This window comes from Pleurodeles waltl, chromosome 6, assembly GCF_031143425.1.
Source record: "Pleurodeles waltl isolate 20211129_DDA chromosome 6, aPleWal1.hap1.20221129, whole genome shotgun sequence".
NCBI classification, from domain to species: Eukaryota; Metazoa; Chordata; class Amphibia; order Caudata; family Salamandridae; genus Pleurodeles; species Pleurodeles waltl.
This window is the reverse complement of record NC_090445.1, coordinates 1,083,665,640-1,083,680,913: the sequence shown is the minus strand read 5'-3', so window position 1 is coordinate 1,083,680,913 and position 15,274 is coordinate 1,083,665,640. Positions and strand designations below refer to the sequence as shown.

Sequence of the window (15,274 nt, the reverse complement as noted above, 5' to 3'; positions counted from 1 at the left end):
AAAATGATCCAAAATATTTTTATTATTTTATCCAGAACGGTGGTGGTCTCACTTCTCAGGGCCTCGCTTCTATAGGTCAAAATAGGCAGAGTTTTTGTTTGGTCGACTTGTAATAGAGCGGTTAACATTGGGCTCTTCAGTTTTGTATGCAAGGCACCCAGACCTAATGCAAGGGCATTGCCTTTCCTTTTGATGTCTTCCATTTGATTCCTCAACCTTACATTGTCGTTAAAAAGAATTCCAGGGTGCTTGTAGTCATCGAAGGGCTGTACCTTATCCCTACTCAGATGCCAAGTGTGGTGTTTCATATCTTTATAGGTTTTAGCCTACCAGACAGTGCAGCTATCTGGTTTGCTAAAGACATTTTGGGGACATTCTGAGAGCTGACCTAGGTATGCATTCTGCCGGTTGCTTACCATTGGCTTTGTGGTTTGTAACTCACATTTCATGGCTTTATTTGTTTAGGATGTCCAGCTTCAGTTCATATTTTTCCCTGCCCACACCATATTTACAGTATCTTTCCGAGTGCTCCCTTTCAGTGAACAGGCCTGTATATCTGGTTCTTATCTCGTCACATTTGCTATGCATTCAAAGACTGAGGTCAAATGTCATGAGCTTGTTTTCTTTATCTGATGTCAAATTGGGAGGATTTATGTGATAATCTTATTGAATACTGGGGATAGGAAAGAGTTTTTCTTCTAGCACATGACAACATTTAAATTGAATGTAGGTATTTCAGAATATATCAGAATGAGGAACACAGATGAAGCACATTTTGTTATTTCTGAAGTATGTTGGAAATATACTTTACTATCATCAAAACAAATCATAACACTAGGAGATAAAATGTTCATACATTTTTGTCTGTGCACTGCTTATTTTTTATTAGCAAAACTGTATGTGCAAAGGTAATGGTCATTTCAACTGAATATGAGTTGTTAATAATGGTGGTGTGCTATGACCCCATGAATACTTCACTCTACACCACTACACTCTACTCTGCACTCCCCTTTACACCACTAGACTCTGTGCCACTTCACGCTATGCATCTCTAATCTACCCTGTTCCACTCTACTCTATGCCAATTGTGAGAAAGTAGCCTCTTTCTAGCATGGTCACCCCCACTTTTGGCCTGTTTGCGAGCGTATGTCAGTGTGTTTTGCCTGTCTCACTGGGATCCTGCTGGTCAGGACCCCAGTGCTCATAGTTTATGGCCTTATGTGTTTGCCTGTGTAGTGCCTACCTGTGTCACTGAGGCTCTGCTAATCTGAACCTCAGTGCTTATGCTCCCTCTGCTTTTAAATTTGTCACTGTAGGCCAGTGACTTCATTTACCAATTTCAATTGGCACACTGGAACTCCCCTTATCACTCCCTAGTATATGGTACCTAGGTACCCAGGGCATTGGGGTTCCAGGAGATCCATACGGGCTGCAGCATTTATTTTGCCACCCATATGGAGCTCAGACAAACCCTTACACAGGACTGCCACTGCAGCTTGCGTGAAATAGTGCACACACTATTTCACAGCCATTTTCACTGCGCTTAAGTAACTTATAAGTCACCTATAGGTCAAACCTTCACTTGCTGAAGGTTAGGTGCAAATTTACTAAGTGTGAGGGCACCCTTGCACTAGCAAAGGTGCCCCCACATAGTTCAAACCATTTCCCAGGACTTAGTGAGTGCGGGGATGCCATTACACGCATGCACTACATATAGGTCAATACCTATATGTAGCTTCACAATGGTAACTCCGAATATGGCCATGTAACATGTCTAAGATCATGGAATTGTCCCCCCATTCCACATCTAGTATTGGGAGCCAATTCCATGCATCCTGGTGGCTCCACCATGGACCCCCAGTACTGCCAAACCAGCTCTCTGAGGCTTGCACTGCAGCTACAGCTACTGCCACCTCACAGACAGGGTTCTGCCTCCTGGGGTCTGGGCAGCCCAGTCCCAGGAAGGCAGAACAAAGCATTTCCTCTGAGAGCAGGGTATTAAACCCTCTCCCTTTGGAAATAGGTGTTACAGGCTGGGGAGGGGTTAGCCTCCCCCAGCCTCTAGAAATACTTTGAAGGGCGCAGATGGTGCCCTCCTTGCATAAACCAGTCTACACCGGTTCAGGGACCCCTTCTCCCCTGCTCTGGTGCGGAACTGGACAAAGGAAAGGGGAGTGACATTTCCCCTGTCCATCACCACCCCAGGGGTGGTGCCCAGAGCTCCTCCAGTGTTATCCCAGACTTCAGCCATCTTGCTTTGCAAGGTTTGGGGGAACTCTGGAGGGCTCTGAGTGACCACTGCCAGCAGGTGACGTCAGAGACCCCTCCTGATAGGTCCATACCTGATAAGGTAGCCAATCCCCCTCTCAGGGCTATTTAGGGTCTCTCCTGTGGTTTCTCTTCAGATTCTGCTTGCAAGTTTCCTTCAGGAATCCTCTGCGACAACTTCAGACTCTTCTGACCTCTGATCAACCGCAGCCTGCTCCAAGAAACGCTGTAACTGCAAAATTGTCTACAAGAGACAGTTTTCTTCAGCAGCCTAAGCTCCAAGTCAGCAGCTGCAACAGTTTCAACGGTGTGCACGCTCTGGGGACTCCCTGTCTTCATCCTGCACCAGAAGGACCGAAGAAATCTCCAATGGAGTGACATAGTCACTACCCTGCTACAAGCAGGCACCTTCCAAGATGAAGACCGTACCCTGGGACTCCTCTCACAGCGACGCAAAACGCACTTTTGTCATAGCCAAGGCTTGTTGGCGCCTTCCAACACAAAATCTAGTCTGCAACGATCTTCATGCCACGGGACATCTTTTGCATCACGCAGGAACCCGCTGGCATCTTCCTAGGGTGTATTCCTGCAGTCTTCGACTAACCGGGGACTCTTCTTTTGCACCCTCTTCTGGGTTGGCAGGGGCTCCTGTCCTTCTTTTGACTTCTGGACTTGGTCCCCTTCCTTTGCAGGTATTCAGGTCCAATAATCCAGCAGTTGTTCTTTGCAGACTTGGTTGGCTGCTGCAGAATCCCAAAAACGAGATGTAGTGTGTCCTAAGGAAACTTGCAGTATTTTACTCCTGCTTTTCTGGGCTCGGGGTGGGGTAATTTACTTACCTTTACTGTATTTTTACTCTCCCAGCGATTCTGCACACACTACACTTGTCTAGGGGGGAATTTGTGATTCGCATTCCACTTTTATGATATGGTTTGTGTTGCCCCTAGACCTTTTTTCTCCCATTGCATTCCATGTGATTTCCTACTTTTTGCATTGTTCTATGACTATTTACTTGTCTAATTTTGGTGTCTAGTGTATATTGTTTATAATACCTCCATAAGGAGTATTGTCTGGTACTGTGTCACCCCAAATAAATACCTTTATTTTTGGTAACACTGAGTATTGTCTTTGCTTATGTATAAGTACTGTGTAACTATAAGTGGTATTGCATGAGCTTTGCATGTCTCCTAGTTCAGCCTAAGCTGCTAGAACACTACTACTTCACTAATGAGGGATAACTGGACCTGGTATAAAGATCTGGTATAAGGTGTAAGTACCCAAGGTACCCACTACAGTCCAGGCCAGCCTCCTACACCAATGCACTCTACACCATTCTATTCTACACATGTCCAGTCTAGGCCACATCAATCTATGATACACAACTTCACTGAATGCCACTATACTCTACACCACTGTTCAACACTGCTGCACTCTATTCCAATACACTCTACAGCAGTGCACATTACTCTATAACACTCAACAATTAGCCCTGCACTCTACACCAATCCACTGTAGGCCACTCTAATCTGCTCTACGGCACTGCACACCTCTTCACTCTATGCCATTGCATTCTATGCCACTCTACACAGCTGCATTCTATCCTGCATCACTCCACTCTGTGCCACTCCACTTTACTCTGAAACAATGTATTCTACGCCATTGCACTCTTTGCCACTCAACTCTGCACCACTCTGCTCTATGCCATTCCACACCACTCTAGTTTTAACCACTGCATTCTGTGCCACTGCAGTCTACTCTGCATCACTGTACTCTACGCCACTGCTTTCTGCACCACTCTACTCGACACCACTGCACTCACTGTACTCTGAACCAGTGCACTGAGCTCTACGCCACTGCACTCTATGATACTATACTCTACTCTGCACCTTTCAATGCTGTTCTACTCTTCACTACTATACACCACTGCACCCTTGCCCTCGACCCTACTATACACTTTAGGCCACTGCACTCTGCCACTCGACTCTGAGCCACTGCCCTCTGCATCCCTCAGCTCTATGTCACCGGACTCTGCACCACTGCAGTCTACTAGACACCACTCTAATGTACACCACTGCATTCCACGACTGCATTGTATGCTGCTGAATTCAATGCCACTGCACTCAGTGACCATTCCCTCTACACCAGTGCCCTCTACTCTGGTACTCCAGTGTATGCCACTCTACGTGACTTCACGCTATACCTTTCCAATGCACAACTCTCTCTGTCACCCCACTCTACTCCACTCTTCGCCATTCCACTCTGACACTCCACGCCACTCTCTTCTATGCCACTACCTTTTAGCCTTGTTGAACAGCAGTCACAGTTGTGTATAACATGCCTAAAACACATTGGCTAAGCCAATAGCCCTTGCATAGGTGAGACCAATTGAGTACCAATCTTTGTTTATTAATGTTTAGGGGTTTGGTCTTATTTATTATCAGCCCATTGCTCTAGATTAAGCTAGAATTGTGTCCAGAAACTGTTGTAAGCCCACCTTCATCCTGCTGACATGCACTAGATCATCAGTGTAAAGTAAGTCGGAGATTTGGATTCCTCCCAGTTTGGGGTATGAGTATTGATCTTAAAGTTGGAAGATCAGAGAGTAACAAATTAAAAAGGGTTGGGACAAGCATGCAGCCCTGCTTTAGACCCTGTTGTTTTGATGGCTGCCAACAGGTAGGAGCCGTCCCCCAGCTTGACGTTGATCCACATGTTATTATAAAGCATCTGTATTGCCCTTGCTCAAGAGTATGGCCTGAGGAATGCCAATTGTGCACCCTGTCCTTGGATCATGAGAAACGAGGACTTCTGTCTGACCTTCTTGTGTTTGCACAGAGATTTGCCCGTGGCCTTCGTCTTGGACTTACCCAGGTACGGAGACTTGGAATGCAACCAGCTTAATTTGTTGTGCTCTACGACATACAATTGTTTCTCCCGCTTCCTGATGGCATTGAACTGCATCAGGAAGTATCTGTCACATAGTTTCGAATCAAGCTTCCATCCAAGTTACCAAAGACAGAATTTAAGTGGTGTAGTGACAGGTATGTGCAGCAGAGCTTGAAGCCTGTAGTCTTCATGTGTGGCTGAGGTTGATATGTACCTGGCACATTGCCACTGAAGATACAGTTGAGGAGACTAGTGAAGAACAGATAAAGGTTCAGAAGAGGAGCTGCAGATTCATGTCAAACAAATGGAAAAAAGAAACTGATATCACTGCACAGAAGTGGTACTTATACTCTCTGCAGTTACATCTAGAGTTGGGACGAAACTGTTGCGTAGTTTAACGGTGTTGACTGTCAGCACGTTGGAGCAATATCCTGGAAAACGTTTCTGGATCCATTGTGGTGCCTGGGTGAATTCAACATATGAGGAATCTTGGAAGTAGCCATCCGAAATATACAGGGTCAAACAGTGTATATGCTGAGCCTCTGGCATAGCTACAAGATACACCCACTGTGTGTGTGTGTGTGTGTGTGTGTGTGTGTTTTTATACATTTTTCAGCATAGGCGATATACTTCATGTGGGCAAATGCACAGCACATGAACACAACACATCTTTGGTCCAAGCATGTATTAATCACTGCTGTGCGTAATAACACACAAAATAATGTCAGGGGCCAAAGACTTACTTAGGACCCCGCTGCCAGTTGTTGAGCTTTTTTAAGGCCATGGATTTCCAGTCTTGGTTTCACCACATGAATCTTTCTTCCACCACGGTACACTTCATGTCTCTTAACCACACTCTTGCAGGTTCTTTCATCCTCCTTTTTCCCTTGTTTTTGCTTTTTATTTTTCTCTTCCAACTTTTTTTTCTCTTTTGTCCAAAGTCTGATAATGAAAGACAAGTCCTAGTCCTCAAAAACAGTGCACGGTACCGAAACCTGCAAACACTGGCACAAATTATGCACTGCATCTAATGCACACTGTGCTTAAATATACACACTTCTCAGCATAAATACATCATTAACAGCATCATGCAGCATAAGCAGCAATCATCCAAAAATACTGCAAAACATTTCTCAAACACATGCTTCTTCAAAGCGTGATTCGTGCATACTCCCTTACCCAAAACTAAGAATTTTGCCTTTGCAGAATCATTGTGCAAATCCTTAAAATGTCTTCCTAACAGAAGTGCATAATGGAGGTGGCCTCACTATACCAAAGTAGGACCCTGAATAGAACATTAGCTTTTTCAACAATCGGACCTTCCAACTTTTTTTCGCGTGGCCACTCGCCTCCTGTCTCCCATGCAGGTGTGCATCCTCGCCAGCTGCCTCATTAAGTCCAAGCGTAAAGATTTTGAAAGACCTTTTGGTCAACTTCTGCTAATGCCTTAGAGAAAGTGTGTGAAGATGTAATGGCAATCAAGGTTATTTCTCATAAATGAACCTTCATATTGTGATTACTGATTTCCCACAGGCGCTAAGAATAGTGTGTTGGTGGTATCCCTGTAGAATCTGTGTCTTGCAGGGACAGGTCAGGCTAGAGGCCATTTTTGGATACAGTTATAATTTTCAGGATTTTAAAGGGGTACAATTTGTTGGAGTGCTTTAGGCACTCACAAGGCATGTCTGTAGATACCAAATTACAGGCAGGCACATTAAAAAAGAAGTAGTTGCAGCAAGTCTTTTGAGTTGGTGGAAGCAATGGGAGAACCCAGGGGTCCTACTCATGCAGTCAGCTGGACCAGAATTTAACAGTATGGTTCCACTGCAACTTTAAATTCTCATACGAATGATGGGTATGCCCAAGTGGGTCCTGAGCTCACCGTACCACTGGAGCTAAGCTTAACCAGAATGATGAATCCCAGAGTGAAATCGGTCTTGGGTTGCTTGTGTTCGGGTTTAGGGATGGCCTGGCCTGGAAGTTCAGGCTGGGCTGTTCCTATTGAAGTAGGGTCAGGACTGATTTGCATATGGCTGGGTCCATACTGAGGAGATATGTTGTGCAAAATAATGATGGATCGGAATGCAGCCCCGAGTAATCACCGATGGCTTAGATTAATTCAAGCATTCCATCGATCACTTTGTTGTATACTTCAGTGAAACACTGTAAGCACAACAGGTATGCTCCGATATGGGTTTTGTGTCCACTGTACAAATGGAACCAAGCTACACCTGTCTGACAAGCCCCAATCAGGACAAAACCGTTCTTGAATTGCTTGTGTTTGGTTCAAGCAGGGCCTGGCCTGTCAGTTTTGACTAGACTGTTCTTATTAAAGCAGGGTAAGAACTAATTTTCATACGGTTGGGTCTTAGCTGAGGTGGCTTGGTGTGCAAAATAACAATATACTGTAACGCGGCCCTGAGTAATTATCAGTGGCTGAGATTCATTTAAGCATTCCATCAATCACTTTTTGTATATTTCGGTCCCACTGACCCTCAGAAGTAGCTTTTTCATTCCACCCATATTGAGGGGCACTCACTCCTGATAGGATTGGGTGTGTTACTTCAGGAGTCACCTATTGCCCTTTCACTATTCGGCCGAAGATTGACTTCTGTTGTTTTTACCTCTCATGTTCCTTACCACAAGACCGTTGTTTTTGACAGGAGCCATTGTTACTTCATTTTTTCAGCATTGACCTTATTCCCCCTGTTGTAGTGGAACAATGATTGTTTTGTGTTCTCATCGGATAAGAAATGCAAACGCACTGTTCATAGTGTCCTAGCCCTGTAACAGTGCAACCAATGTGCCACGCTCTTAAAGTTAAAGCCTCTCCCAAAGACGCAATGCCTGTGCCGTTGATGTGAAAGATGCTTACTGCCTCAAAAAGCGTGGCAGCCAGTTTGGTAACTTCTCCATATTTAGAAGTGAGGTCTTTCAAAAACTATACAAGCAGGTCCCTTTGGGGCTAACCTATGTCGTGGTCCCCTGCAGCAGAAGTGGAGTTGATTCACGAAGCATAAGCAAGTCACCGTTGTCAAGGACATTCCTCCCCCTTCCTTCCTTCTCATCCCTTTGGGATTTTACACAGCGCCATTATATTGGCCAATTCAGAATATGTAATGTTCTTGGAGAGAGAGTGGAAGTAAAGAAGGGGAGCACATAAGAGAAGAGGCAAAGTTTCAAATTCCCGGGAATGGGAATGAGGCACTCCCCGGCACTTAGTGAGGCGAAGAGGGAGTAAGTGTAAAATTAAAATCATAGAGCATCAGTGAAGATAGCAGGACTGCTTTGGAGTAAGTAAGGAGAATGCAAGAGGCACATTTTTCAAAGCGGAGACAAGTAGAGTGGTGAAAGAGTAAAGGCGTGCTTTAGGGAGAAAAAACGAGACTAGGAGTAGAACACCACTGTAAGTTTGAAACCACATGGTCCACCGTGAGTATGTTTATTTTTGGTTCTTGCATGGTTTCATATTTGGCCTTTACTAAGCGGTTTGATTCCCTGTATAGAGAGGCAGATTTAAAAAGAAAAGACAAGGTTAGAGTTAAATGACAGAATGGAGGAGCTGACCCAGCAGACAAGGAGAGTGAGACAAGGTGACGGGCACTTTAGAATGCTACAATATCTTTTGTTAGCTGGCACAGAGGAATGGAACTAAAAATGAAGTCTTATAGAACAAGGAAACTGAAACTGGTAACCGTAGGAGAACAGTGAAAGTTAAAGTTCTGCAAAGCATTGAATAATTTTACAGCCACTAATCTGCAGAACATTTAAGAATATTATGGATTAATTTATGAAACAGGAAGTGTATGCCTTTATGTCGAACAAAAAAAAGTTTGAGTTGAGCAACAGTATTGAACCCAGTGGGCCTTACTCTCTTTTTCTGTTTGCAGATACTGGAAGGAGGAGTATTTCCGTGGCATTGAGCTAGTGGAGAGAGCTCTTGAGGTGGCCTATGGTGCCAAGAAGCCAAGCCTGACTGCGGCCGCGCTGCGCTGGATCTACCATCACTCTAAGCTCAAGGTACAGAGCAACTTACTTCCACGAGTCGTGTATTTAAAGCAGAGTGGTCCCTTGCACTTTCATTCTCACAGAAGCAGTCCTGTCTGCAACCATCCACTCCGGCTGTCTGCGCCTCCACACCAACATCCTCTTCGCATCCAGTCCTTCACAACATCCACCTACTCCATTAAGCTGCTCACTAACTGTATCCTCTTACTCGCCCTTATCATTGCTAATTCCCAGCCATACTGCTCCCAGAAAGTGATTCTGAATTACCAAGGGAAATTTGTCCTTCAATGGGAGATCACAAAACACTGTTGTTGAATAAGGATGCTGCTTTGCTTAGTAACTCAGCCTATATTTTGCAGTGCGGTGTATATTATGGTCATGAGCAAGCATTGGTTGGGAGGGGACATGGATCAGGTCTGCTGGGAACGGACGTTTTTACTAGCATCCCATATCTAATTGCCATTGTGAGATGTCAAACGGGGCCATACTATGTATCTAGTTAGGACCCACATTGCCTGGGGTATGTGGTAGATCTCTTCAGTTATTCCATGCCTGTTCAGTTGGTGATGGGTGGTTTATTGCTGTGGACTCGTATATTACTGAGTGATGGGCATGTCCAGGGCCCATAGCAGTTTTCTCTTATGTGAGTCTGTCAGGCAGTGTAAGGAAATTATTAAGCAGTTTGTGTGAACTACAATCGTCTGCTCAACCGAAGTGTTATGGAATTCATGTTAGTATGAGGCTAGAGGGTTATATATTGTATTGTAATTGCATGTATGAGGCATCTGTGACTGTAGATATGCATGCTTTGCAGAATCCTGCCATCTACGTTGGGCTGGGATGTATGCAAGTTGTTTTTCTTCTAAGAACATATTTCGAATCACAAAGTATTGTGACCCCTCCTCTTGCTGATAATGTGCATGGTAATCAACTCCATTGTTAGATTGTTTTCTTCCACTGTCTGATTCAGACGTATGCTCCAGCCCAGTTTAACAGCGTTTTTGTGCACTATTTTTGGCTACACATACCTTCCTTTGGTATTGTTATTGATCACGTTCCTATTTTCCCTTCTGTTCGACGATGTCTGAATCAAGTGGGTGGTTTTTCCATCGACCCCAGGCCCATGTGGGCCTTTGCCCTTTGGGGCCTTTTTCGGTCTTTAGCCATATCTCTCCCACCATGTTCATAAGGTGATGGAATAGACACATTCCCAATACTGTCCTCTGTGCCACACAAAGTATCCTCAGACCGATTTCCAGCAAGTCTGGAATCTGCTCTTCTCCCGTGAGCACAACAAGGCTGAATGTGACGCTTGCCGCTCCTTCCATCCAAAGAAAGCTTTATGCCACCGTCTGGCTCAACGTCTTGAAATGTGACGAAGGAGTAGAGATAACACACTGGACCATTTCGGCACAGAGGACTTCAAGGGGGAACATCATACACAAGTGTCAGCTGTGGACGAAGGGACCTTCTTCCCTGATGACAGCTCCGGATCCATCCTGGAAATTCATGATCTTCCACCAGTGCAACAAGCCATTAGTACTGTACACCCCACCCCTCTTTCTTCGCCATCACCCCCACATAGAGCAATCCTTACCAAAGGGTCAAACAGCTACTCTGGAGCACCAGAGACAGACTGTCGGGCCACCACTGCCTGCAGCCTATTGTCAGCACTGACCAACATCTTCGGACATAACGCCCAGCCCCAGCTCAGTACCGAAGGAACCATGAAAGCAAACTGCATCAACACTGACCACTCCTGCCTCGGAGTCGAGCCGACAGCTTCAGCATCAAAACAAAAACCGGTGTCAAGAGCAGAGACCGTAGCAAGTTTGGCCACGGCTCAGGGACTGTCGAAATGATACTTTACAAACTGCAAGAAGAGATCAACACTCTGCAGAAACACCTTATGATCTATCCACATACAGGCCCAATAATCACTGGCCCTCCTGGACCTGCTGCTCAACCACCTAAGAGGCAACTGTCCATTGAAGAAGCCTTGGGCACGTCCCCTTCTCCCAAAGCAGCAGAAGAGAATGGACAAGGCTAAAATAACTTTTCATGTAACTATTCCACCACCCCTGCCTGCTCCACAACACTCACCCTGCCTCACAATTCCCAAGCTGACCCTATACCATACTCACCTCATTCAGACATAGAGGGGCGGGGCCTTGGGGATACCTTTGACATCCCACTGTAGGATGATCCCTGTGATACCTACAATACTGATCCACCAGCAGATATAGATCCTGACCTAGTTCTGCAGAACTCTCCCCTCCTGAAGATACCACTTCCTACCACAACTTTATTGGTTGGGCTGCCACTTTTCATAAAGTGGATCTACATACTGAGCCATTAGAAGATGATTTCCTGTTTGAGACCATTTTGTCCACCCATCCAGTACCTCCACATGCTTAACGGCATGCTCCATCACACCTTAGATATGTTCCACGACCCAGTTCGAGATAGTCATTACACCAAGGGTGGATAGGAAATATAAGGCTTCCCCAACTTACACACTCAACATTCAGGGCCAGCTTCCTCCTGACTCTTTAGTAATAGCTACTGCACGAAAAAAAGACCAACTCTAAGAGCACAGGTGATGCTCTTTCACCAGATAAACAGAGTAAGAGAATAGATACTGCAGGCAAGTGAGTGCCTGCGCAATCAGCAAATCATTAGTGGTTTGCCAATTCTATTGGGCTGCTTTCCCAATATGAATGGGCCCATTAGGATGAAGTGGAGGAACTCCTTCAATATCTCCCAGATGAGCACAAGAAAAAAGGCTATGAGATCATCTCTGCAGGGAAGCAGATCTCAAACACCACCATACGCTATGTCCTAGATGCTGCGGATACTGCTGCTATGGGGGTTAACTCTAGTGTCCTTCTACGTAAGAATGCATTGCTTTGTGTCTCTGGTTTCAAACTGGAAATCCAGCAAAACATACTCAATCGGCCTTTCAATGGGGAACATTATTTGGCCCACAGGTAGATAGTTCATCAGAAAAAAGTAAAAAGGACAATGAAATAGCAAAAGCAATGGGTGCCTTTCAAACCCCTTCCTTTCGCTGGTCCTTTTGCAGATCATCCTACCTTAGAGGTTCCAAGACCACGTTCTCCAAACCCCTGCAGCATACCAATGGCCAGAAACCCAAACCACCTCTCAGAGGGGCTATTTCAGAGGCTCCTACAGATGGAACAATTCAAAAGGCAGAGGTAAAGGTGGATCCCCCTAAGGATCTTCTACCACCAGTAAGCCCTGCTATACCTCTCATTTCCCCTGATCACATAACACCAGTCAGGGGTCGTCTCCAATGGTTCTTTCCCACTTGGCGGAACGTCACCTGTGACAAGTGGGTGTGGGATATTATCCAACATGGTTATTGTCTGGAGCTCACTTCCATACCTCCCAACATTCAAACACAATCTCGCCACAACACCAAAAGTTCCTCAGAAAAGAGGTTCAAGCGCTCCTCCAGAAAAGAGCCATTGAACCTGTCCCACACCATCAACAGTGTATGGGAGTTTACTCGCTATGCTTCCTCATTCCCAAAAAGGACAGGTCCCTCAGACCTCTAAACAAATACATTCTCTCAGAGCACTTTACGTGGTCACTCTTCAGGATGTCATCCCACTACTACAAGGTGACTTCATGGCAGCACTTGACCCTAAGGACACCTATTTTAACTTTCCAATCCATCTGGCACATCACCAGTACCTCAGATTTGTAGTAAGCAAACAGCATTACCAGTTCAAAGTGTTCCGGAGTCACTACTGCACCCAAGGTCTTCACCAAGTGCCTCGTAGGGGTGGCCGCTCACCTGCTCAGGCAGGAAATCCATGTCTTTCCCTATCTGTACAATTGGTTTAGCAAATGTTCCACCCATCTAAAATGTCACAACACATTCTGGTTACCATCAACCTCCTCCACAAATGAGGCTTTACCACCAGCTCTGCAAAATCCAATCTCCAACACCTTCAAATTCAACCTTATCTAGGGGCAATTCTCAATTCAGAGATGGGCATAGCCTACCCAGATGCTGCCAGGATACGATCCTTTCAGACACTCATTCCTCTATTTTAACTAAATCAACAGGTTACATTCAGGCCAGGTATGTTCCTCCTCGGAATGATGGCTTCATGCATCGCTATAGTACTTCATACCAGACTAAACATGGCCTCCTTTACGGGAGTGCTTAGCACACCAATTGTTTAAAGCAGAGGGTCAATTGGAAGATCTAGTGTTGGTCGGCCATCAAACTGGCCACTCTTTGTAATGGTAGAACCCCAACAGCTTGTAAAAGGGACGGCCATTCCTAGACCCAGTTCCGCAGAAGACCATAACAACGTATGCCTCCCTTACAGGATGGGGAGTGCATTCATAGAATTTGACTGTCTAAAGCCGCTGGAATCCCAGTCAGCGTGCTCTCCACATAAATCACCTAGAGCTGCTAGCTGTTCACCTTGCATTGAAAGCTTTCCTTCTCATCTAATTAGCAAGGTAGTCCTCATCACAACAGACAACATGACACCCATGTAATGTTTTTAGAAACAAGGAGGCACCAGATCACTTCAGCTTTCTCACCTAGCCCAGAACATTTGGGAATGGGTGTTCCAACACATGATCCATCTTTTAGCAGAATACTTGCTGGGAGTGGACAACGACATTGCCAAACTCAGCACCCGCAAGTCCTCCACCACTACTTCCAGCATTGGGGACTACCAGAGATAGACCTCTTCGCAATAGCAGAAAACATCAAATGCCCAAACTGCCTCCAGGTTTCCACACCCACAGTGCAGGGGGGCAGTGCACTGTGGATGAGTTGGTCAGGAATATTTGCTTACACTTTTCCTCCTCTCCCTCTGCTTCAGTTTGTGGTATGAAAACTTTGACAGCTCTCTCATCCGGATGGCTCCCATATGGACACGACAAGCATGGTTCAGCACCCTCTCAAACTCCCAGCGGTTCATCACGAGGCACCCCCAGCAGGCAGAACCTTCTCACACAGAAACATGGAGAAATCAGGCACTCTGATCCCAGATCTCTTAACCTTGCGATCTGGCTCCTGAAGTCCTAGAATTTGGATACCTTAATGTCCCACTAGAATGCATTGACATTCTCAAAGAAACATGCAGGCCTACTACTCGTGCTTGATACGCTGATAAGTGGAAGAGATTTGTTCACTGTTGTCATTCCATACATATTGATCCATCAGCAGCCAAAGTACAAGATATTGTCTGCTACCCGTTTCTCTTACAAACTACTGGTTTACGCCGCTTATATTCATAACAGACAACACCAACATATTCCAAATTCCTGTCATTAAGGCCTTCATGGAGGGTCTTAAGTCTCATTCCTCATCAGGTACCGCCAGTCCTGACATGGCATATTAACAGTGTATTGACAAGACTAATGGGCCCTCCCATTCAAACCACTTCACTCCTGCCCCTTCCAGTTTCTATCCTGGAAAGTAGCATTTCGGGTCGCCATCACTTTGCTTAGATGTATCAGTGATCTTCAGGCACTAACCTTAGAAGATCCTTTCTTCCAAATACACATGGATAGGTTTGTACTCGGCACCAATCCTGACTTTCTCCCAAAGGTGGTTTCACAGTTCCACCTCAATCAATCTATTGAACTTCCTTTTTTTTTTTTCCCTCAACCTGCCTTAGTTGCAGAACGGGCTGTCCATATATTAGATATTAAACAAGCCCTCGTGTATTATATTGACAGAACTAAATCTTTTAGGAAAGCAAAACAGCTTTTTATTGCTTTCTCCAAACCCCATACAGGGAAAGCCATTTCTGATTCAAGCATTGCAACATGGAGTAATAAATGCATTCAGACATGCTGAGCTAAAGCTAAAAGGACCTTAACTATCCCTCCTAGAGCCCATTCCATTTGGAAAAAGGAGTCTCTATGCCTTTCTTGGCATATTCCTATTGCTGATATTTGTGAAGCAGCTACAGTGTCGACACCACATACTTTTACAAAACATTATTGTGTGGATGTTCGGTGACAAGGCAGCGTTGGTCAGGCAGTTCTGTGTACACTTTTCCAAACCACTGCAACTCCCGCAGACTAGCCACCGCTATTTTGGGAGAACTGC

At 45.3% G+C, this 15,274-nt stretch overlaps 1 protein-coding gene across 1 annotated transcript in view; it reads left to right on the top strand.

The window, feature by feature from the left end:
• LOC138300578 (aflatoxin B1 aldehyde reductase member 2-like) overlaps positions 1-15,274 on the top strand; it is a 209,846-nt gene that overhangs the window by 186,366 nt on the left and 8,206 nt on the right. Inside the window, exon 6 of the mRNA XM_069240150.1 lies at positions 9,045-9,174. Coding sequence (XP_069096251.1) covers positions 9,045-9,174 — 130 coding nt within the window. The remainder of the gene's footprint in view (positions 1-9,044; positions 9,175-15,274) is intronic.